The sequence below is a fragment of the Pteropus medius genome, unplaced genomic scaffold, assembly GCF_902729225.1.
Source record: "Pteropus medius unplaced genomic scaffold, Ma_sr-lr_union100, whole genome shotgun sequence".
NCBI lineage: Eukaryota > Metazoa > Chordata > Mammalia > Chiroptera > Pteropodidae > Pteropus > Pteropus medius.
In genome coordinates, this window is record NW_024351730.1 from 33,677,929 (window position 1) to 33,700,612 (window position 22,684).

The window sequence follows — 22,684 nt, forward strand, 5'->3', positions numbered from 1 at the left end:
TGACATTATGAATTGTCTATTAAATTGTTCTAACACATTAGATTTGCCGTACTACTGTTCGCATTTCATGAGGAACAGAATTGTTAAGCAACTAGTCCAAAGCCACACAGCTCACAATCGGCTTAGCTGGATTGTAAACCTCTTGAGTCCCTCTCTGCTCCTCAGCGCTTGGCGCGGTGTTTGAGCCCCAAAAGCCGTTATCGTCAGGCGGCGCCAGGGCAGCGCTTCTGGGGGCGAGGCCAACCGCAGTGAGAGACCAGGGTGGGGCTGGCCCACGTAGCCTCCGGGTTTCGGGAAATCAGCACACAGCCCATTAAGCCTTTGGAAGCCGGTCGAGGCGAAGCGGACAGACCGCGGCAGGCGGCGGGGCGCGCGAGCGGGATGTACTTCTGCTGGGGCAACGGGGGGCAGCTGCGCCGAGTACCGACCAGCGCGGGCGGCGCCGAGGTGCGGCAAGCGGCCTGCGGGGAGCGCCACTCGCTGCTGCTGCTGAGCGATGGCACCGTTCACTCGTGCGGGGACAACACTCAGGGCCAGCTGGGCCGGAGGGGAAAGCCGCGCGAGGAGCGGCCAGGTAAGCGCCAGGACACAGGTGCGGGGCACCGGGCGGAGCAGGATGGGGCGTTGGGAGCCTTGGGTCCGCTGGGGCTACAGAAGATGGGAAACTGCTCGGCGCTGCCAGAGCGCAGCTGCAGCAGTTTCGTTTTCCAGACGCGCTAGGTTTGTTTCGGTTTCCAATTCCTCTTCAAAGAAAAACTGAAAGAGAAACTGTGAGCCAAGCTGAGCTGGACCGCTCTCTTCTGAACAGAGATGTGGTCTTGCCTTTCAGAGACCAATCCTTGCCTTCTTGAATCTTTCTGGAACAGTGACCTTCCAAACGTGGTTTGTGGAATGGACACCTGTAACTCCTTCCGAAATAGCCTTTTTTTTTTTTTTAATTAAAAAATATATGTAATAGCATTTTTTACCATTATTAACTAGTGTAGAAACATAGGAAAGAAAATCACCAATAATTCCAACACCCAAATACAGCTTCTAATTTGATGCATTTCTTTTTTGCCTTTTTTCCTATAATATATTTAATCTTTATAAAATCATGTCATTATACGGTTTTGTATACTAACTATACAACTTTTTTTCACCAAACATAAATTGCATTTTCACCAAACATATTATAAATATATTGCCCTTTTAGTATGTAATTTCGAAAATACATTTTAAATTGTTGCATAAATTGTTCCAGGTTCTCAAAGTAAAATTTAATCCTTTTTTTGTGGAAATTAGTTTTTTTCTCATTAGGGGCTTTTATTCATAAGACTATGATTGACATTATTGTAGGAAAATATTTGACAAAATTTCCGATTACTTAGAATAAATTATAAGAGTTGCGTCTGGGAGGAGAAAACTTTTCCTCCACCCTTAGTTCTTGTCTTGAGGACCTGCAAAGTAAACTGACAAAGACAGATTAACAAGAGAAAAAGCATAAAATTTTATTACTATTTTATGTGCACAGGACTTCACAGAAAAGAAGTGAAACTCAAGGAGTGGTGAGATTCAAGGGCTTATATTGCAATTCTAACAAAAATAGGGAGTTTAGGCTTTGAGGGATGATCAACCGTGTAGAAGTGACTTGGAAATATATAGTGAAAAACAACGGTTATTTTAGTAAAGGTTGTTGATGCAGACTCATCTCAGTGCCAGCTCTAGTGGTAAGAGTCACTCTCCGTGGTGTGGGAGAGGGGATACCTTCACATGGGAAATTTATGCCCTGCTTTTAGGTGGATATAGGAAAGGCAGAGAACTCTTCCTGCATCTGTTGATTCTCAGTTGCCTTAAGGTCAAAATAATCCTTATACGAAAGTGGCGTATTTCAGGGTGGCATACCCTGATCCCCTGCAGGTAGAAGTGAGGCAAACATGATCCTTAATGCTAAATTGTTCTCCAAAAAGGTGGTTACCAGTTTCTACCTCTTTGGGAAATTGTTTATTGTTGTATAGTTTGAAAGGCAATCATTGAAAAGAGTAAGTTCAGAAAGATTCATAAAAAAGAAAACTTAAGTGTTAACAAAAACTTTACTAGTAATGATGTACTTAACTGAAAACTTTTAATAATTTGGAGACAAACACTTTGGGAAAACAGTTTAGATTGGCTTGTAGGGAAATGTGATCAGGTTTTCATTTGTGGGCACATTTGGCCCATTTAGAGGCGTGTTACTACACTCTTCACTGTGAGAAGTTCTAGCATCTGCTTCTCACAGTCATGAGACATGCTCCCTGCTTGTTTCCTTCTGAGCAAGGGATTTCCTGTTCTTACTGTTCAAGGCTGGGAAGACAAAAGAGTGGAGTGGAGGCGATCTCATCTTCTCTGTAGCCACCTTTATTTTGCTGGGTTTTGCTACCACCATCATAGAGAAACGGTAGCTCAAGTGCCATAGTCCCTACAGTTTCCCCTCCTCCAAGATCTCCACCCTTTTAAATAGCAGTTATATTCCCATAAAGACAGCATAGCGCACATTGAGGTATTTCCTTCACACCTTTAGCATGGATTTTAGGCCTTGATTTAAAAAGCCATTGCAGGAGATGAGAAATCTGAGTGACCCTTCTTTTTGAAGGAAAGTACTATCTTATTAAACTTGCTGTAAATTAATAATCTGTGGGGTTTTTGTTTTGTTTTGTCTTTGTTCCCAAAGGACTAATTAAGGCACTGGAAACTCTACCCGTTGGTCTCGTGAGCTGTGGAAAGGAACATTCCCTGGCTGTCTGTCACAAAGGGAGGGTGTTCGCATGGGGAGCTGGTTCTGAAGGACAGCTGGGGATTGAAGAATGTAAGGAAAAAATTTTTACACCTAAGTAAGTATTCTAATTCATTTATTCATTCAGTAGTTTTGAGTTCCATGTGCCATGTACCATACAAGATACCGGGGTACAAAATGACTGTGGCAGACACAGCCCCTAACCTCAACCATTACAGTGTAGTGAGGGGAAAGAGGCTGAAAAAAAACTTTTAATATCAATTATTATTTAGAGTCCTAGAAAGTAGGGCACAGTGAAGTGAGAGAACATGTTATCCTTTGATCTTAATCTTATCTATTAGAAAGAACTTTATACCATTTGGACCTCTAGAGTTGGTACACAGATTAAAATGAAAACATTTGAGCTACTGAAGATACCAAAAGCGATCTTTTCTGAATTTCCCTATCTGACTAAAGTAGAGCCTCCTAATATTCAGCTGCCATTAACCCTCCTATGGTAGAAGTGACTGACCAATCAGCATCAAAAAACCCAATGGAGCCTTCCATGCTCTCCTATCGAAGACCTAACCTCCGCTACCACCTTCCTGCTTTCTTAAGTTGACATATATAAGCCTTTACTCAGGCTATTCGATAAATTTTTTATTACTGGGAGCTCCTTTGTGTACATATAAATAAATCTTGTCTTTTCTCCTGTTAATCTATTGTCAATTAATTGCAGGTCCCCAATCACTGTACCCATATTGGAAAACTTTTTCTCCCAACATAACTTTTTGGCTTTTTATAAGTTAATGGGTCCTAATATTTTACTTAATAGAGTGGAAGAAAAAAATCATATCCTCACAAACAGCTTTCTAGTACAAATGATACAACAAGCAGTCTGAATTTTGTGTTCACGAATTACATGCTTTGGAAATGTTCAAAAGCATGTTTTTTTTTTAATACTAGGAAGTTACTTCTTGTTACTTCCTATGGCCATTAAATCGTGTGAGAAATCACTGTGGCTTTGGGGAATGAGCATTGAACTTGGAATGAAAAGATCAAGGTTTGAGTCTAGTTCTACAGTTTGATACATATTAGACCTCTTTGAGTTCTACTAGGTTCAGCCATATGAAATGCTGATAATTATGTTCTGACTCACAAAAATGGCAATTCAACTCAATGCTTTCTTTATTTCACAGGGCTTAAATTAGGTAATGTAGGTGACAGTGCTCTATAAATTCTAAAGCCCTGTGCTATATGTGTATGAAGAAATTTATTTTTCTTTTAGGCCATTAAATATAAGATAAAAGTTAGTCAAATAATGCATTAAAAGTCCAGTAAACATCATTTTCACATTATATACTGTTTTGGATTCTGCCCTATACATTTGTACATGTTGATATTATGTTAAAAACAGTTCAGAGCTTTAGAATAAAGGTACTACAGAGATGTAAGACCATAAATTGTTTTCCTAGACCAAATGTTTTAAATATCTGTAGTCTGCTTGGTGATCCACTCTAAAAAAAATAATTAATAGATTTTATATCATTTTTATTATAGGAAGATAAAAACCCTGACTGGTATAAAAATAATACAAGTTTCCTGTGGACACTACCATTCCTTGGCATTATCAGAAGGTAAAAAAGGCTTTTTGGATCTCCTAAGTGTCATTAAGAAGTTTTTTTTTTTTTTTTAATATAAATGATATTGATTTTTAATAACACTGGAGTTTATTTTAATGCATTTAGAAAATTTTAACTTCCAAATTTCATAAGATGTTTTGTTCTTCATATTTCCCCATTTTCTTTGTCTTTATTATACTCCAAGTAGTGCCTAATTCATATTGCCATAAAGAACCATCTCTGTTTACATGACGTGATTGGCTGACGCTCAGAATGCAGTAGTGGCTTTATTTCCAGCACTTTGCCCAGTATGCTGAGTGGCTTGTCTATACTAGTAAAGTCAGACAAAGGCCTATTTGTCTTTTTTACTTAGATCAAAGAAAGAAAAGTCAAGATGGCACAGTTGTGGCTCTATACTTTTTCTACCAACATCCCCCATCTTTTGTCCATCTTCAGGCCAAATTTCTCAATGGGGTCTCTTAGGTTCAGTACCTGGGGATCTACAAATTTAACAAAAGACAGTTTACTAAAAGAAAAGGCACACAATTTTTATTGATAATTTCCATGCATGAGAGTTCACAGAAAAGAAACTCAAGAAGTAGTTAGATTTTGGGGCTTATATATCATTTTAACAAAGGATAGGAGGTTTGGACCAGGAGAGATAAATTATAAGAAAGTGACTTGGAAATGTGGGGGAGAAACCAATGGAAGATAAGGGTTATTTTAGTAAGGGTTGTTTATGCAGACTAATGTCAATGCTAACTCTCCATCTCTGGTCATGAGTCCCTCTCCCATTCTGGGTACAGGAGAGGAGGATATCTTCGCAAGGGAAATTTATGCCTTGCTTTTGGGTGGATTAAGGGAGAGTGGAGAATTCTTTCTGAATCTGTTGATTCTCAGTTACCTTCAGCTCAAAATAACCCTTATCCCAAAGTGTCATATTCTTATTCCCTTCACGAAATGTCTGATATTTGCATGTCCCTCAGGTGGTTTCTCATGCATAATTGCAACTGTGCCACAGGGGCCATGGACAGCCAACATTTCTTGGTTGCATTCTGTGTTCCAGCTACTCTGTTAAATGGTTTACATGTGTTGTCTCGTGTACTAAAACGCAGAAGGACATTTGGGCTCCAAGACTTTCAATAATTTGCCTAATGTCACACACTAAGAAACAGAAGAGGTGAAATTTGAATCTATACTTGTTTATATCCCAACCCTAAAACCTTAATCACTGTACCACACAGGCTATGCAAGCAGGACAATCCCATGGCTATAGTGTGATTCCTTCTACCTACCATTTCTAGCTATTTGATATAAAGTAAGTTATTTAATTTTGCTGAATCTCAGTTTTCTCACCTATAGGAACATGGATGCCTAACTTAAAAGTTCTTTAGAAGATTCAGTGAGAGAAGGTACACAATATATCCTGTACAGTCCACAGCAGATAGCATAGGGGTATAATAAATATTAGTTTCTTTTCCTGCTTTACTTTCCTTCTTATTTTTTAAAATTACAAACTTTTTATTTATATTTTTTATCAAGGTAAAACTGACATACAACATTATACACTGTCAGATATACAACATAATGATTCGATAGTTGTATATACTGCGAAATGATCACCACAATAAGTCCAGTTAACATCTGTCACCAAACGTAGTTACAGAATTTTTTTTCTTGTAATGAGAACTTTTAAGATTTACTCTCTTAGCAACTTTCAAATATGCATTACAGTATTATTTGACTTGTCATGCTATACATTAAATCCCCATGACCTATTTATTTATAACTGGAAGTTTGTACCTTTTGACTCCCTTCACCATTTTGCCCTCACCTTGCTCCTGCCCCGGGCAATAACCAATCTCTTCTTGGTATCTATGAGCTTTTTTTTTTTTTTTTTTTTTAAGATTCCACATATAAGTGAAATCATATAGTATTTGTCTTTCTTTGACTTATTTCATTTAGCACATTGCCCTCAAAGTGCATCCATGTTGCCATGAATGGTCTTTCCTCTTGATTATTGAAATGATTTGAATTATTTCTCTGGACTATTGATTTGTTTTTGCATTGGTCTGGAATGTTAAGGCTATGTAGAGTCCAGCACTGAATACATTTGCTATGGTGACCTTCATGAGAGTTTGACATTTTCCAGTACACTCTCAAAAATTATTTTCAGTAGTAGACATAGAGTGGTTCACAATAAAAATTAGATATAATAACACAAAAATCTGAGATGTGTTGGCATTTCTCTGGCTCAATAATTAATCATTAGAAAAGCATGATTTTTAACCTAATATTAATTATCTATCTCTGGTCAAATTCAATATAAAATGTTGTTTTTTCTCCCTCGGAGAGTCAATCCACAAGTATTTATCAAGTGCCTACAATGTTTCCAGCAAAGAGAATATAGCAGTGAACAAACTTAAGACACTGCTTTCATGGAGTTTATATTCTGAAAGAAAGTAGAGAAACTGAAACTTAAACACACAAATACTTACATGATATAACAGATAGAGATAAGGATGCGAATAAAAGTGAAGCAGGGTAGGAGGACAGAGAGCAAATACCTGGGTGGAGGAAAGGGGTCTTTCTGTTTATAGAAGAGGTCAGAGAAGCTATCTCTTATAAGGCGACATGTGAACAGAGATCAAAAGGAATGGAGGGACACATGATGCTGAGGGACACAATGATCCAGAAACAAAGGCCATGAGGTAGAGGGCACGCCCACTAGTGTGCTCAGCAACAGAAGGAGATCTGGAGAGAAATGAGCAAGGAGGAAGTGAAGTCTGAGAAGTGGTCATGGGGAGTACCGGGGATGTAAGGCTTGTGAGCTGTTGGTAAGAATCAGCCTTTTATTGAGTAGGATACCAAACTCTCGAAGGCTTCGATCTGACTTATATTTTTAAAAGATCACCCTTGCTGCTTTTCGGAGAACAGACTGCTGGGGGCAAAGGTAGAATCTGGGAGCCTAGTGAAGTGCTGTTGTAATTCTCCAGGACAGAAATGATGGCGACTTGGCTCCTAAGGTGGTAGCAGTGGGGAGGTGAGAAGTAGTTAGATTCTAGATTAACTATGAAGTGTTAGGATCTGCTGGGTTGAAGGGTATAAAAGAAAAAGAGGAATCAAGGATGATTCTGAGCTTTTTGGCCTGAGCACTTGAAATAACATGGTTGCTCTTTAACTGGAAGGAGAAGAGGAGTGGATGTTGTTAGAAGAGACTCATAAAGATGATCTTGACCGTCCTCCTTGCCTTTAGTCAGAATACTTTAACCTCTTTTATCCCTGTTTTATTATTTCAAGATTTTTAGAATTAGGGTGGTGGTTTCTACTTGAATTTGGTATTCCATTGTGCGTGCAAGTCTCAATTGCTCTTCTGTATTTTTGCAGATGGCCAAGTGTATTCATGGGGAAAGAATAGCCAAGGTCAGCTGGGCTTGGGGAAGGAGTTCCCCTCCCAAGCCAGCCCACAGTGGGTGAGGTCCCTGGAGGGGATCCCTCTGGCTCAGGTTGCTGCAGGAGGAGCCCACAGCTTTGCCCTGTCTCTCTCTGGTACTTCATTTGGCTGGGGAAGCAACAACACAGGGCAGCTGGCCCTCAGTGGAAATAATACCCCAGGTAAGGAGATAGTTTTATTCTTGCAGTAAATCATTATTTTTTCTGGTTGGAAGACCAACTTTGCAAAGGGCAGTCTCGTTTTGAACAGTGGTTCCCAAATTTTTTGACGCATTATAATCACCTAGAGGCTTTATTAATTTTTGATTGCTGCTGTAACAAATTACCACAAACTTAGTGGCTTAAAACAACACAGATTTTTTATCTTATTGTTTTGGTGGTCTGAAGCCAGGTGCAGGTCTCACTGAGCTAAATCAAAATGTCTGCAAGGCTCTGTTCTTTTCTGAAGGGTCTAGGATAGAAACCATTTTCTTGCCTTTTCTATCTTCTAAGGGTCACCTGCAATCCTTCACTCAATCCCCTTTCTTCTTCAGAGCCAGCGATGACTGGTTAACTCTTTCTCCAGTCACATTACTCTGACATTGATTCTTCTACCCATCTTTTCTTCAGTTAAAGGACCCTTGTGATCTCCCTATTGTAAGGTCAACTGATTAGCAACTTGAATTCCATCTGTTTCCTTAACTTCCCCTTTGACATGTACCCTAATATATTCGCAGGCTCCAGGAAAAGGACATGGACATCTCTAGGAGGCCATTATTCTGTCTACCATTAGAGCATTTACAAATCTCAGTGCCCAGGTTGGACCCTATACCAATTAAATCAGAATGTCTGGGGATGGAATCCAAGTATCAGTCATTAACAAAGATCCCATGGGCGATTCTGATGTGCAGCAAAGTTTGGGAACCACTGGATTAGAAGCCTGCTAGTAGTAGGGGAAACAACCAGTTCCTCTAGCAACCTTTAAACAAATTTATTGTGAAGTTTTCCAATGGACCCCATCCTCCTCTGATCAATTCTTTACATTTGGCTAACATGTATTTAGCATATGTTAAGTGCTAGTACCAAGCTGAGTACTTATACCTCATTTCATTTAACTCTCAACATAAGTAGGTCTTTTTATTTTCTCAATTATTATTACATATTTGCAGAACACTTACTGTGTGGCAGAAATGAATACAACATGATGGTAGCATTATTGGGATGAGAATCTTAAAGCTTAGCTTTCTAGGGCAGTAGACTTAGGAATTCCAGAAGCTTAAATAGTTTCCAGAAATAAATGCTAAATGCTTTTTCTTTTCTAAAGCAGAGCTTTCCTTCTGTTTTATACCTCTGATTATCTTTTCACTTAAAAATTATAATGAATTATAATAAAAATATTAAAAAGTATAAAAAATTTAAGAACTCATGCTATCTGAGCCTACTTCTTATAATCTAGAGATTCTGCTTTTTTTCAACAGTACAAAGATACAAGCCTCATTCAATTGGTGCACTGAAGAGTCTAGATGTGATTTATATCAGCTGTGGTTATGAACATACTGCAGTGCTTACCCAGGTAATCCAAAATGTCTTGCTATTCTTTTAAATCCCAGAGAAATGTTACCATAATGTACCTTGTACTGATTATTGATGAAAGCAATATGTGGATCAATCTCTCAAGACATTCATTTAGTGTATAAATGTTTAAGAGAAGAAGTTAACCCAATATAAACCATGAAATTTTGAAGATCCTATAATAAAAGCTAATATCATTTTTAGGTTATGTTTTTAGATACAGATTAAATTAGGTTAATATAAGAGCTAATCCTTTTAGCAATTATTCATAATGTGATTCTATAGATGAAAGTTATTACAGGAGCAACAAAGTAATTTTTACAGTTTTCAATAACCCCTATTACAGACTAGAATATACTTTGTTCAGTTTCTTGCAAGGCACAGATACAAGCTGGCTTCCTGAATGTTTTCTTCCTTTTCTTATACTAGCACATAGTATATTCCAATGTGATGGATTTGCTCCATTGCCATAAGGAATAGACTTGAAAACTATGTAGATGAAATGTTTATTTAAAAACTATATATCTAAAATAACTTTTATTACTTATTTTAAAAGCATGTTTGGAATATATTATTCTTAGCTGGCAAGAGAAAGCTAGAGTTAATTTAATCAAGAATCATCTTTTGAAGATATCTTGAGACAAATGAAAATGAAAACACAATGACCCCAAATCTATAAGACACAGTCAAAGTAGTTCTAAAAGAGAAATTCCTAGCAATACAAGCCTACTTCAAGAAACAAGAAAAATCTCAAATAAACAACTTAACCTAAAGGAACTATAAAAAGAGGAACAAACAAAGCCCAAAGTAAGTACAAAGAAGGAAATAATAAAGGTCAGAGTGGAAATAAACAAAATAGAGACTAAAACAAAACAAAACAAAAGATCAATGAAATCAAGAGCTGATTCTTTGAAAAGGTAAGCAAAATTGATAAACCTTTAGCCAGACTCATCAAGAAAAGAGAACACTCAAATAAATAAAATCAGAAGTGAAAGAGTAGAAGTGACAGCCAACACCACAGAAATACAAAGGATTATAAGAAAATACTATGAATAATTATAAGCCAACACATTAGACAACCTAGAATACATGGATGAATTCCTAAAAACATACAATCTTCTAAGACTAAATCAGGAAGAAACAAAAAATCTGAACAGACCAATAACTACCAACAAAATTGAATCAGTAATCAAAAACTACCAACAAGCAAAAGTCCTGGACCAGATAGCTTCACAGGTGAATTTTACCGAACATTCAAAGAAGAATTAATACCTATAATTCTGAACTATTCCAAAAATTTCAAGAGGAAAGACGGCTCCCAAACTCATTTTATAAGGCCAGTATTTACCTGATACTAAAACTAGACAAAGATACTACAAAAAAAGAAAATTATAGGCTATGATCAAATTAGATTTATTCCTGGGATGCAAGGTTTGTTTAATATCCACGAATCAATTACTATAATATGCCAGATAAAATGAAGAATCAAAATCATATGATCATATCAATAGATGCAGAAAAAGCTTTAGAAGAAACCTAACATCCATTTATGATAAAAAATCTCAGCAAAATAGGGATAGAGGGAACATACCTCAACATACTAAAGACAATATATGACAAACCCACAGCTAACATCTTACCCAAGAGTGAAAAGCTGAAAGCGTTTTCCTTAAGATCAGGAACAAGACAAGAATGTCCGCTTTCACTATTTTTATTCAACATAGTTTTGGAATTCCAGACACAGCAATCAGACAAGAAAAAGAAATAAAATGTATCCAAATTGGAAAAGAAGTAAATCTGTCATTATTTGCAGATGATATGATAGTATATAGAGTGAACCCTAAAGGTTCCACCAAAAAACTATTAGAACTGATAAATGAATTCAGTATAGTAAGATACGAAATTAATATTCAGTAATCAGTTGCATTTTTATACACTAATAACGAACTATCAGAAAGGGAAATTAAGAAAATAATCCCATTTACAATTGCATCAAAAAGAATAAAATACCTAGGAATAAATTTAACCAAAAAGGTAAAAGGTCTGTACTCTGAAAACTATAAGATACTCAAAAAAGAAATTGCAGAAGATACAAATTAATGGAAGGATATACCATGCTCATGGATAGGAATAATTAACATCATTAAAATGTCCATACTACCTATTGAATCTATAGATTCAATGCAATCTCTATCGAAACACCAATGGCGTTTCACACAACTAGAAGAAATAATCCTAAAACTTATGTGGAATCACAAAAGACCTTGAACAGCCAAAGCAATCTTGAGAAAGAAGAACAAAGTTGGAGGCATCACCCTACCTGATATTAAACTATTCTACAAGGGTATAGTAATCAAAACGGAATGATACTGGCATAAAAACAGACACATAGATCAATGGAACAGAATAGAGAGCCCAGAAGTAAGCCTATGCCTATATGGTCAATTAATCAATGACAAAGGAGGCAAGAATATACAATGAACCGAAGACAGTTTCTTCCATAAGTAGTGTTGGAAAAATGATAAAATACATGCAAAAATGAAACCAGACCACTTTTTTATGCTATATACAAAAATAAACTCAAAATGGATTAAAGACTTAAATGTAAGACTCAAAACCATAAAATTCCTTGAAGAAAACATAGGCAGTAAACTCTTTGACATAGTTCTTAGCAATACTTTTGTTTGTTTGTTTGTTTGTTTGCTTTCGTTTTTGGATATATCTTCTTGGGCAAGGGAAACAAAAGAAAAAAATAAACAAATAAGACTACATCAAACTAAAAAGGTTTTGCACAGTGAAGGAAACCATCAACAAAACAAAAAGACAACCTGGAATAGGAGAAGATATTGGAAGATATCCAATAAGGGGTTAATATCCAAAATATATAAGGAACTCATACAACTTAATGCCAAGAAACCCCCAAACAGTCTGATTAAAAAATGGGCAGAGGACCTGAATAGACATTTCTCCAGAGAGGACATACAGATGGCCAATAGGCACATGAAAAGACGTTCAACATCATTAATCATCAGGGAAATGCAACTTAAAACCACAACAAAACATCACCTACCACCTGTCAAAATGACTATCATCAAGTCAACAAACAACAAGTGTTGGCGAGAATGTGAAGAAAGGGAACCCTTGTGCATTGTTGGTGAGATTGTAAATTTGTGCAGCCAATTGGAAAACAGTATGGTGGTTGCTCAAAAAATTAAAAACAGAACTACCATATGACTCAGCAATTCCACTTTTGGGTATTTATCCAAAGAAATCCAAAACACTAATTTGAAAAGACATATGCACCCTTATGTTCATTGCAGCATTATTTACGATAGCCAACATATGGAAACAACTTAAATGTCCATCGATAGGGGAATGAATAAAGAAGAGGTAGTACATATATACAGCAGACTATTACTTGTCCATGAAAAGGAATGACATCTCGCCATTTGAGACAACACGGGTGAACCTAGAGGGTATTACGCTAAGTGAAATAAGTCAGATAGAGACAGACAAATACCATATAATTTCACTCATATGTGGAATCTAAAAAACAAACAAACAAACAAAACAAACTCATAGATACAGAGAACAAATTGAGAGTTGCCAGATGGGAGGGGTGTTGTGGGGAAGGGATTAAGAAGTACAAATTGCTAATTATAAAAATACTTATGGTGATATAATGTACAGCATAGGAAATATAGTCAATAATATTGTAATAACTATGAATGGTGTCAAATGGGTAGTAGACTTACTGGGGTGATCACCTCAGAGTTATGTAAATGTCTCATCACTATGTTATACACGTGAAACTAAGATAATATTGCATGTCTACTGTAATTGAAAAACAAATTTAAAAAAAGAATCATCTTTTGAAAAGAGATTATTTTCTGAGTAATGTACAAATAAATAAAACAACTCTATGCTTAAAAGTTAGTGTTATTTTTGAACTTGTTTATTTGTCCATCCATTCATTCTACAAACATGTATTAAGTGCCTAGTTTGTAAGGAAATGCCAATGATTTTTTTGTTTAATTTTTTTGTTTAATGTTTTAACTCTATATTCACTATTAGAAATAGTAAGTACAGGACCCCTCCCCTTTACACAGGTCTTATATTTCACAGAGTGCTCTTATATAACTGTTATATACTTAATCTTACCTTTTTAGTTTTTTTTTTTTTAACTTTAAATTAGTCTGATTTCTTTTTTCTAAAACAGAATGGAGAAGTGTTCACATTTGGAGACAATAGCTGTGGACAGCTGGGATACAACCCCACTGCTAAAAAGAGAGGTCCACAACAGGTAGAAGGAATTGATGGTCTAGTTTCACAGATAGATTGTGGAAGGTAATAGGCTTTTTTTTTTTTTTAAATGAGTGGAAAGTGTTATATTTTATTAGAAATGATTCATATGGAATATTATCAAACCTTATAACCTTAAAATATGTGACTATTCTTTTTATAGATCATTTTCCTTTCTGAAAGTTTACTTCTTCCAAATATGGTTTAATTTTTCCATTTTTTCTTCTTCACCCAAGGCATTTCACTTATTTAATAAGAATTCATTGGAAGCTTACTGTTTATAGACCACTTAACTAGGTGCTGGAGGGTGGGGTAGGTTTACAACAAAAATAGTGGTGTTTGTCTACTTGAGTTGATAAAACAAAATTAATCTCATGCTTTTGTATGTAGAAGATGATATATATTTGCATATATATTCAGAGTTTTGCATAACCTTATTATGAGGACAGTTTGAGTATCATCTACCTAATTCATAAAAAAAAACTTTCTTTTAAAACATAAATGATAGAAACCATAGTACGAACCCATTAATAATAGTATATATTTAAGGTTAGTAATAAGTTAATATTCACCTACTATTTGTTTAGCATCATTTGGTACTCTCTAACTCGGCCATTGTGATAAGGGATCTGCGTACTTAGTATGAGATAAATCTGTTATTTTGTGTTAATAGATATCATTTTTCTCAAAAACTTGAGTATCTTGGTCCTCATTATATGTATTCTCTCTTCTGCAGTTATCACACCCTTGCATATGTCTACACCACTGGTGAGGTGGTGTCTTTTGGTCGTGGACGAAATTGTGCAAGCAGCCCAACCCATTCAGAGGCCCAGATGGAGAACTTTGACATTAGCTGCCTGATTTCTGCTAATGGTATGAGTGGTACCACTAATTCATGATTATCTGTTAATTGATGCAACTGGAGGAAAAATATTATTCTGCTTCCTCTCAAAGAAGTGCATGAACTATGGTTCATCTAGTACTGTTATTTTTCATTTGTATAATATGTATTTTTTCTTATGCATTGATTCCTGGAGTATTGGGTAAACTTTTCTAAAGATTAAGGTAATACAAAAGAAGATACTAAATTGTTTACTTAAGCATCAGAACAATATACTTTTATATATTTAATCAAACCTCTTCTAAAGCATATCAGCCTGGCTTCATGACAAAAGTGCATGAAAAACTAAATTTTCAGCTAAGTGAATATATTGCATGCAACCTGATCAAAATTAATCGTTTCTGCTGTTTGTAGTCAAATTCACTTAGAAGAATATAAATTGCCTGTATAGATTAATTTACCTTGGTAATACATCTGAGTTTGTTTGTTTGTTTATTTGTTACAGTCAAATGATTGTTTATTCTGGTTTTTCCTTCCTTTTTTTTTTTTTTGGTATATGTGCGTGACATTCTTATTTCCCTAATTGAATATTAAGCTCTTTTAAGGCAAGGTAAAACTTTTTGGCTAATTTAATTTCTCTATAGCCCATGTTCCTGTGTGAAAACCTTTAGTAAGCTTTTTATTTTTATTTTTTAAAATTTTAAAATTTTACTTATTTTATTTTGACAGCAAATCATATATATTTTGCATTATATGTTCACCACTCATAGTTAGATTTCTTTCTGTCACCACATATTTGACCCCTTTTTACCCCATCTACTTTCTTCCTCCCCCACTACCCTCTAGTAACTACTAGTCTACTGTCCATGTCCATGAGACTCCGTCATGTTTGTCTGTTGTTTTTAGGTTTATATCCCACATGTAAGTGATATCACGTGGTTTTCAACTTTTTCTGTCTGACTTATTTCTCTTAGCATGATTATGTTAGCATGATTCCATGTTGCCACAAATGGCAGTATTTCATCTCTTCTTATAGTCGAGTAATATTCCATTGTATATATGTACCACATCTTTATCCAATCATCTATCGTAGGGCACTTCGGTTGCTTTCATGTCCTGGCTACATCAGAGTTTTTAAGACCTTTTTAAAGAGCAGTTGTAGGTTTACAGTGACAGATTTAATTTTTACTTATAAAAACAATAAGCATGTGTTCATGACTTTCTTTTAGATCTTGTGGATGTTCAAGTCAAACACATTTTTGCTGGCACGTATGTCAACGTTGTGACAACATATCAGGTATCTATTATACTTTGTTTCTTTTAAAAAACAGTATTTTACTCTAGATTTCAGAGCAGTATTTGAAATATTGTATCATTTGTATATATTCAAATTTTGTACTAAAATAGTAAGATTCTCTCATAGAATGCTTAAAAATATTATATAATTCTCACTTCTTCATTTGGCTTCTTAGTAGATGAGACCCGAAATTCATTGCTTTTCCACTAACTTTTTATTAAGTAAGAATACTGATGGTAATAACAGTTATGTCTCAGCACCAAGCTGAGTACTCCAAATGAATCAACACATTTAATCCTTGAGATTATTTTCCTCCATTTTACAAATGAAAAAAACTTAGTCTCAGGTGGATCCACCCTCAAAAATCTAGCTTTATGACCCTGTTTTTCTCAAAGTTATTTGATTTTGTGATATACCAACTAGCATTCCACAGAAATCATGTTCCTCTGACATCTGAGAAAATACATTATAAGAACATTAATGTAATAATATATAGTACTTTACAGTTAATTGTTGCATATACCATCTTACTTAACCCATATGACATGTAGAGGCAGACACTGTAGTTAAAAGTATCTAAGATATTAGATAGACTAAATACTGCTAGCTGTTGTAACAACTTCTTAACACAATGAAGATTTTTTTTCCCCCTACATCATAGCCCAATGAGAGTTGGAGATAGGGGGCAGCTGTAGGGGAGAAAAAAATAATTTTTCCTCTACCCATCTCAGTTTCATTTGGCTGGGACCCTACAAATTAGACTGAAAAACAACAGATTAATAGGAAAGAAACAAACAGAGTTTATTCAGGTAAAACGGGCACAAAGTTTATTTTTGCTTTGCAGGGGAGAATGGATGAAACCTGACCTAGTGAAATGGACAGAGAATAGGAGGGGAGCAAGTGGAAACAATGACAGGGACAATTCAGAGAAGTCTTGTTGTGGAGGGGAGTAGGGAATAGTGGAAGAGTTTTGTTATTGTTTAGAGAGGTGATATTAAGGTATGTTTTTGTGCCAGTGAGAATGATCCAGTTCAGATGGAGAAAGTTATGATGCATGAAGAAGAAAATAAAAGACATGGTATGTAGGGAGCATCTTGTCCTAAGTTTCCTGTGATATAGGAGGGGAAAAAAAGCTTCTTCATGATTTAACCACAGGATACACTCGGGACTCAAGTCAAGAAGCTGGAGGGAACTTTAGGAATCATGGTTACACATCTTTTTCAAGAGTTCTTTATTTAGGCCTTAAACAAAAAATGATGCGGAATTTCCTGACTCATTACAAGTTACTCATTACAAGTTCAGTGGAGGCAGAGGTATAATATGGAGCAGAGCACTCATATCTTTGGAGGACTGCATTAAAGACAGATTTTTTCTTTCCACATGATGATTTCTGACACCTCTGGCTGAGCTATTTGGTTTCAACTATTATACAGAACCATCGTTCTCAGAGTGTGGTCCCCAAACCAGCATCATCAGCATTACCTGAGAATTTGCTAGATGGAAATTGTTGAGCTCCACTTCTGACTTATTGAATTAGAAACTGTGGGGATGCACCCAACAATCTATGCTTTAACAAGATGACCAGGTGATTCTGTTGCATGCTGAAGTTTGAAAAGCGGTGATACAAAACTAAAAATCTGTGGCTGATAAAAGAGGACCTAGAAACTAGTATTTATTAAGTACATACTATATAGTCTAAAGGCTTTGTATACATAATATCATTTCATTGTAACAGGATCCCAGGGGTTGGGTATTGTTATTTCATTTTCTTATTGTGGTGTTATATATAGATAACAAAACATGCTATTCTAACCAATTTTAAGTGAACAATTCAGTGACATTCATTGTATTCACAATGTTGTTGTTGAATGTAACTACCACCACTGTCCATCTCTACAACTTTTTCATCACCTCAAACAGAAACTCTATAAACATTGAATTATAACTCTCCATTTTTTCTATGCCCATCCTCAGGTAACCTCTAATCTATTTTGTTTATAAATTCGACTACTTTATGTAAGTGGAATCATATAATATTTGTCCTTTTGTATGTGGCTTGTTTCACTTAGCATAATGTTTTTAAAGTTCATCCATGTTGTAGCATGTATCAGAATTTTCTTCCTTGTTATGGCTGAATAATATTCCATTGAATGTATATACCACATTCATCTGTTGATACTGTCGGTTAACAAGAATTGTTTCCATCTTTTGGCTATTGTGAATAGTGCTGCGATAAATATTGGCCTATATGTATCTGTTAGAGTCCCTGTTTTTAATACTTTTGCGTTATCCTGGTTTTGAGATGATGAAACTGAGGCTCAGACCAAGCAAAGTGGCCAAGACTAGGAACTGGAACAACCAGGCCAGTCTGATGCCGTAGCCCCTCCCACTAGCCCCTTTGTCTGAGGACCAGTCCTGTCTACCACCTGTGCCACAAGCTTTACTCAGCACATGTGTGTGTATTCCTGATCATTCTTTTTTTTCTAATTCTTTAAAGGAAACCAGTTCTACAAATGTTTCCAAGAAGACCTTGCCAGAAATAAGCCGAATTAACCAGCCCCTCATGGAACAATGGATGGCAGTGACAAATGGAAATACTCAACATGAATTAGCTAAGAGGTGGCTGTCTGATAATCATAAACCACTTATTTGGTTCTGAAGTTATGGTCATTCTATCCTAGACATAAGAAAAATAGTTTGGCTTTGTGGTGAAGGCATTTGCATTTTAACCATGATTCTCTGCTGCCACCTCTCAATTCAAAGTCATTGACTTATTCATTCATTGTTGATTTAACAGAGGTATATTGAGGATGTACAATATTACAGGTACCTTGATAGATGAGGGAGATGTAGGAGTGAATCATAAATACTCTCTGACTCACGAAGCCTTCACAAAAGTGGACTGTTTTTATATCTTCCATAGTTCATTCTCTGGAGCTTCATGAGTTTCTATTTTCAGAAGTATGGATTTTATTTAAATCTAGGACTTGATCAAATCAACTATGAAGGGCGTTGGTGAGATTTAGCAGTCACATATACAAAGTATAACCAGCATTTAGAGGATTCTTTGATGAGTAGTTATTTTTATTGATAATGATTCCATATCACCTGTTATGTATTCAGACATGAGAAAAAAGGAGGCATGCTTTATAGCAGTGGTCCCCAACCTTTTTGGCACCAGGGACCGGTGCTCCTGTGAGGATCTTAATGCCTGAGGATCTGAGGTGGAGCTGAGGCTGTGATAATAGCGCTGGGGAGAGGCTGCAAATATAGATGAAGCTTCGCTGGCTTGCCTGCCGCTCACCTCCTGCTGTGCAGCCCAGTTCCTAACAGGCCATGGACTGGTGCTGGTCCATGGCCTGGGGGTTGAGGACCCCTGCTTTATAGTATGTTATAACTTAACCCTTATGTTATTACTTTTGCAGTGAAATTAGAGTGATATTTTCATCTCCTGCTTGTCTGACTGCAAGCTTTTTAAAGAAAAGGTAATATTTACCTTCATTTTAAAACACTGGGAAATTTTTTTAATGAAATCTTTCAAGTCAGTCATTTTAATTTGTGAATTATGCTATTTACGAACTAAAGTCCAATGTAGAAAACCCATGGGTTGTTACAGAATCCTTCCATTTCTATTAGACCACTATTAAGTTGTAATTCGTAAATCACATCGTTTACCTCCTCTGCCCTGTCTCCTCTGTTATCTAGTTAGAAGGAATGGTGTTTTTTCAGGATCCTTGTATCTACAAGTGATACAAATGAATGTTAGTTCATTCTAACATGGCTTTAGTACTAGGACGTACTTTGTAGTTCTTATTGTGATGGAATCAATAAGGAAAATAGATCCTATTTATTTTATCTTTAGTCTTACTACTGTAGAGGAAAGCCTAACTTCTTTCCTATTAGATTTGCCACTTGGTCTGATCCTATAGTTGCAAAATACGCAACCTTTCGTTGACTATGTCTTCTCCTCCTTCTATGCTTGCCAATACTGTGCCTAAGAACTGTTAATAGATAAACTGAGGCATATTAAACTTTTTATTTGAGCAAATATTGATTTGAATGGGGCAGTGCCAAACTGGAAGTGGTTAGGAGCACTCTGCTGACAGGAGCCAGGGGAAAGACTTATGTAGAAAAAATGCAGAAGAAAAGAAAGGAAATTATTTGGCTGTAGTTTAAAGCCTGTTGGCTATTTGTGACTGGTTGTCTTTAGGTTTTGATTTCATAACTTTGAAGCATTTACAGGCTTAGATTTTGGTTTGCTTATGTAGTCTGCCACAGCATTAGAGCCACTGCAATCTAATGGCCTCCTTGTTAAATTAATTTAACAATATATAAAGGAGGAGAAGGGAAGATAGCAGCATGAAAGGACCCTTAGTTTGCCCTCTGCCTTCTCTGGGGCCAAGGCCCTGCTGGTCTGCTTGAAGCCCGATATAACTCATTCCAGTCCTTCTTCTAGGTCAAGTCTCGCCTCTCACTTGCTGAGTTGGCTTCAAGCTGGCTTACTGGTTCAGAAGATAGTTGTACACATTTTGTACCCCCTCTTGGCCACTATGTGGTACTCGCTTAACCCCTGTTGCAGCTATTCCTTGCCCCCACACAACCCACAGTTGTCCCATTGGTTCTTAACCCAGCTGCATTCTTAGCCACTCCAACAACTTCACCTGTGAACCAGAGAAGCACAGGGAAGTTAACTTTCATAGCTTCCCATTGGCAGCTCATGAGACAGTATCTACCTGGAGCCCCAAAAAGCATCCCTGTTCATCTTCACATATCCTGGGCAGAAGTGGGAGAAGGGAAACTGGGGACACTGCTTCCTTCTGCCTTCTCTCCCTCGCTTTCCTTTTCATGCCATCCTTCAGGCTGGAACAAGGACTCTACCATACAATGCATTATTCTCATTCTTCCCTACTCTAGCCTCTTTATACACTAAGAATATTATCTTTTAAAATGGAAATGTACCCTTCCAGCAATGATGAACCTCAAGGTTTGGTCTTTGATGCTCCTCTGATGCCAAAGGCTGCAAAAGAGAATATATTTTAAGGGAGAATTTACAATATTTTGATTTAGTACTTGCATAATATTTTAGCCCTGGTATTATTATTGATTGGTTAATCTAGCAAGCATAAAACATTTCTTGATAGAACATTATAAAAACAAATTGTTTGGCAGAATGCAAGGTCATCAGATATTACCAACATAACCCAGGGAGGCATGATACGTAGACACTGCTTTGATAGTGTTTCTGAGGGGAAGGCAAGGTTGGAATTTACTAGGAATTGGTAGTTTGGTTTAAGGCAGGTTTTTCAATATGGGAGGGAGAAGCCAGAGGCTTGATGAGGACTAGGAAAAGATACAAGGATCCTGGATGGATGGAAACAGCAAGGTGAAGACTTTAAGGCAAGAGATTCAAAGAATTTTAGGGCATAAACTGTCTGCGATGCTTTCCATTGAAGAGTTAATAGGTCTTTTCAGGAAGTTCCTATAATGAACCATCAAGCCATTTGCCTGGGCAAGTGTGTCTCTTGGAATAGTAAAGTCATGCTAATGAAACAGTGGAATCCCAAAGTAATGTAAATGTGAGGGTAAGAAATGGGGTGGTGGTGGTGGTGGTTTCAGTCTCTGTGTGGGACTGAGTGTGGGGATAAATTGTTTCAGTCCTCAAATGCAGCAGATAAAATTTTGCTATTATTGTAGCCCAAACTTGTAGCCCAAACTAGATGTTATCTACTCTCTTTTAGGAGAACATTAATTTTATAAGTGTTTTTTGTTTGTTTGTTTGTTTGTTTGTTTTGTGCCAAGTAAATTGGTTATTTTGAAACGGCAGCAAGCTTTAAGAAAAAAGTTTATAACTGATATGCAATAAAAGAAAACTAAATAATGATATATGAAGTCTTTCATCTCTTATGTGTGTGTGTGTGTGTGTGTTGTGTTTTATATTTCTTGTATCCAAAGAGAATCTGGAAAAACAAATTCCATTGATGTGGACTTACAAGTGGCAAGAGATACCTTCGAGAAGTTAACAAAAAAGAAGTGGATTTCTTTGATGGTAATAGTCAATATTTACTTGAGAAATAGAGCAAAAGAAGTTCTTACAGAAACCAATATGATTGCAGTTTAATTTTGTTGGGAGCTGAGTGAGGGGGAACTGATAGGAGAGGGGCTAGTATTCATTATGGGGGTGCTATATTCCAGACACTGTATTAGCGGCTGGCTTTAATTTTCTTTTTGAACACTTAAAGGTACAGTAGATGATAATATTTTTATCTTCAACATGAGAAAACCAGTGCTCGAGAGGTACATAACCTCCAGCATGACTTATGAAAAGAGCACTAGTTTGGGAAGCAGGATAACCTTATTCTGGACTAGCAGACCAAAAAGGCCGGTCTCTATTTTGCGATGAATCTCAAATCTAGTTGAGATGAATCAGCTACTGATTCATCTTTTATCCTCTTTGGGTCATATTTCCTTTATCTGTAAGTTGAGTTCATCTTTAAGGTCTATTCCAATTTAATATTTTGTAATTCTGGGTTATGTTGGAAGGAAAACTTTCCCTCTACCAATTTAGGAATTTGGGGGCCCGCAAATTAGCAATAGGCAGATTAACAAGAGCACTGAAAACAAGTTTTATTCTCATGCCTGTGGGGACATTCAGATGAAAAGGCTCCAGTACAGCTAGGGATGAGGGCTTATATACAAACCTAATAGGGAAAGGGAGCGGGGAGAAAGGGCTTCAATGTAGAGAAGTGACAAGAACTTTGAGCTTCTAGGAGTACCAAATTATGGGAAGGCAAATATATGGGGAAATCATGGTAGATCAGAGCTAGTTAGTAAGGTTTGTGTAGACTCTTTCTCAGTGCCAGCTCATCTCTGCTGATAAGGCCATTATC

General features: G+C 36.5%; 1 protein-coding gene across 2 annotated transcripts in view; it reads left to right on the top strand.

Moving 5' to 3' along the window:
* The first annotated feature begins 245 nt into the window (after nt 1-245).
* LOC120588313 (probable E3 ubiquitin-protein ligase HERC6) overlaps nt 246-22,684 on the top strand; it is an 81,154-nt gene continuing 58,715 nt past the window's right edge. The window contains exons 1-11 of one of the 2 annotated variants that reach the window (XM_039845701.1): nt 246-574; nt 2,690-2,849; nt 4,292-4,368; nt 7,741-7,968; nt 9,264-9,358; nt 13,577-13,704; nt 14,396-14,532; nt 15,730-15,797; nt 18,295-18,416; nt 19,223-19,282; nt 21,750-21,843. In XM_039845701.1, the coding sequence (XP_039701635.1) occupies nt 382-574; nt 2,690-2,849; nt 4,292-4,368; nt 7,741-7,968; nt 9,264-9,358; nt 13,577-13,704; nt 14,396-14,532; nt 15,730-15,797; nt 18,295-18,416; nt 19,223-19,282; nt 21,750-21,843 (1,362 nt within the window). In that variant the 5' untranslated portion in view covers nt 246-381. The remainder of the gene's footprint in view (nt 575-2,689; nt 2,850-4,291; nt 4,369-7,740; nt 7,969-9,263; nt 9,359-13,576; nt 13,705-14,395; nt 14,533-15,729; nt 15,798-18,294; nt 18,417-19,222; nt 19,283-21,749; nt 21,844-22,684) is intronic. The other variant, XM_039845702.1, reaches the window with a different exon arrangement.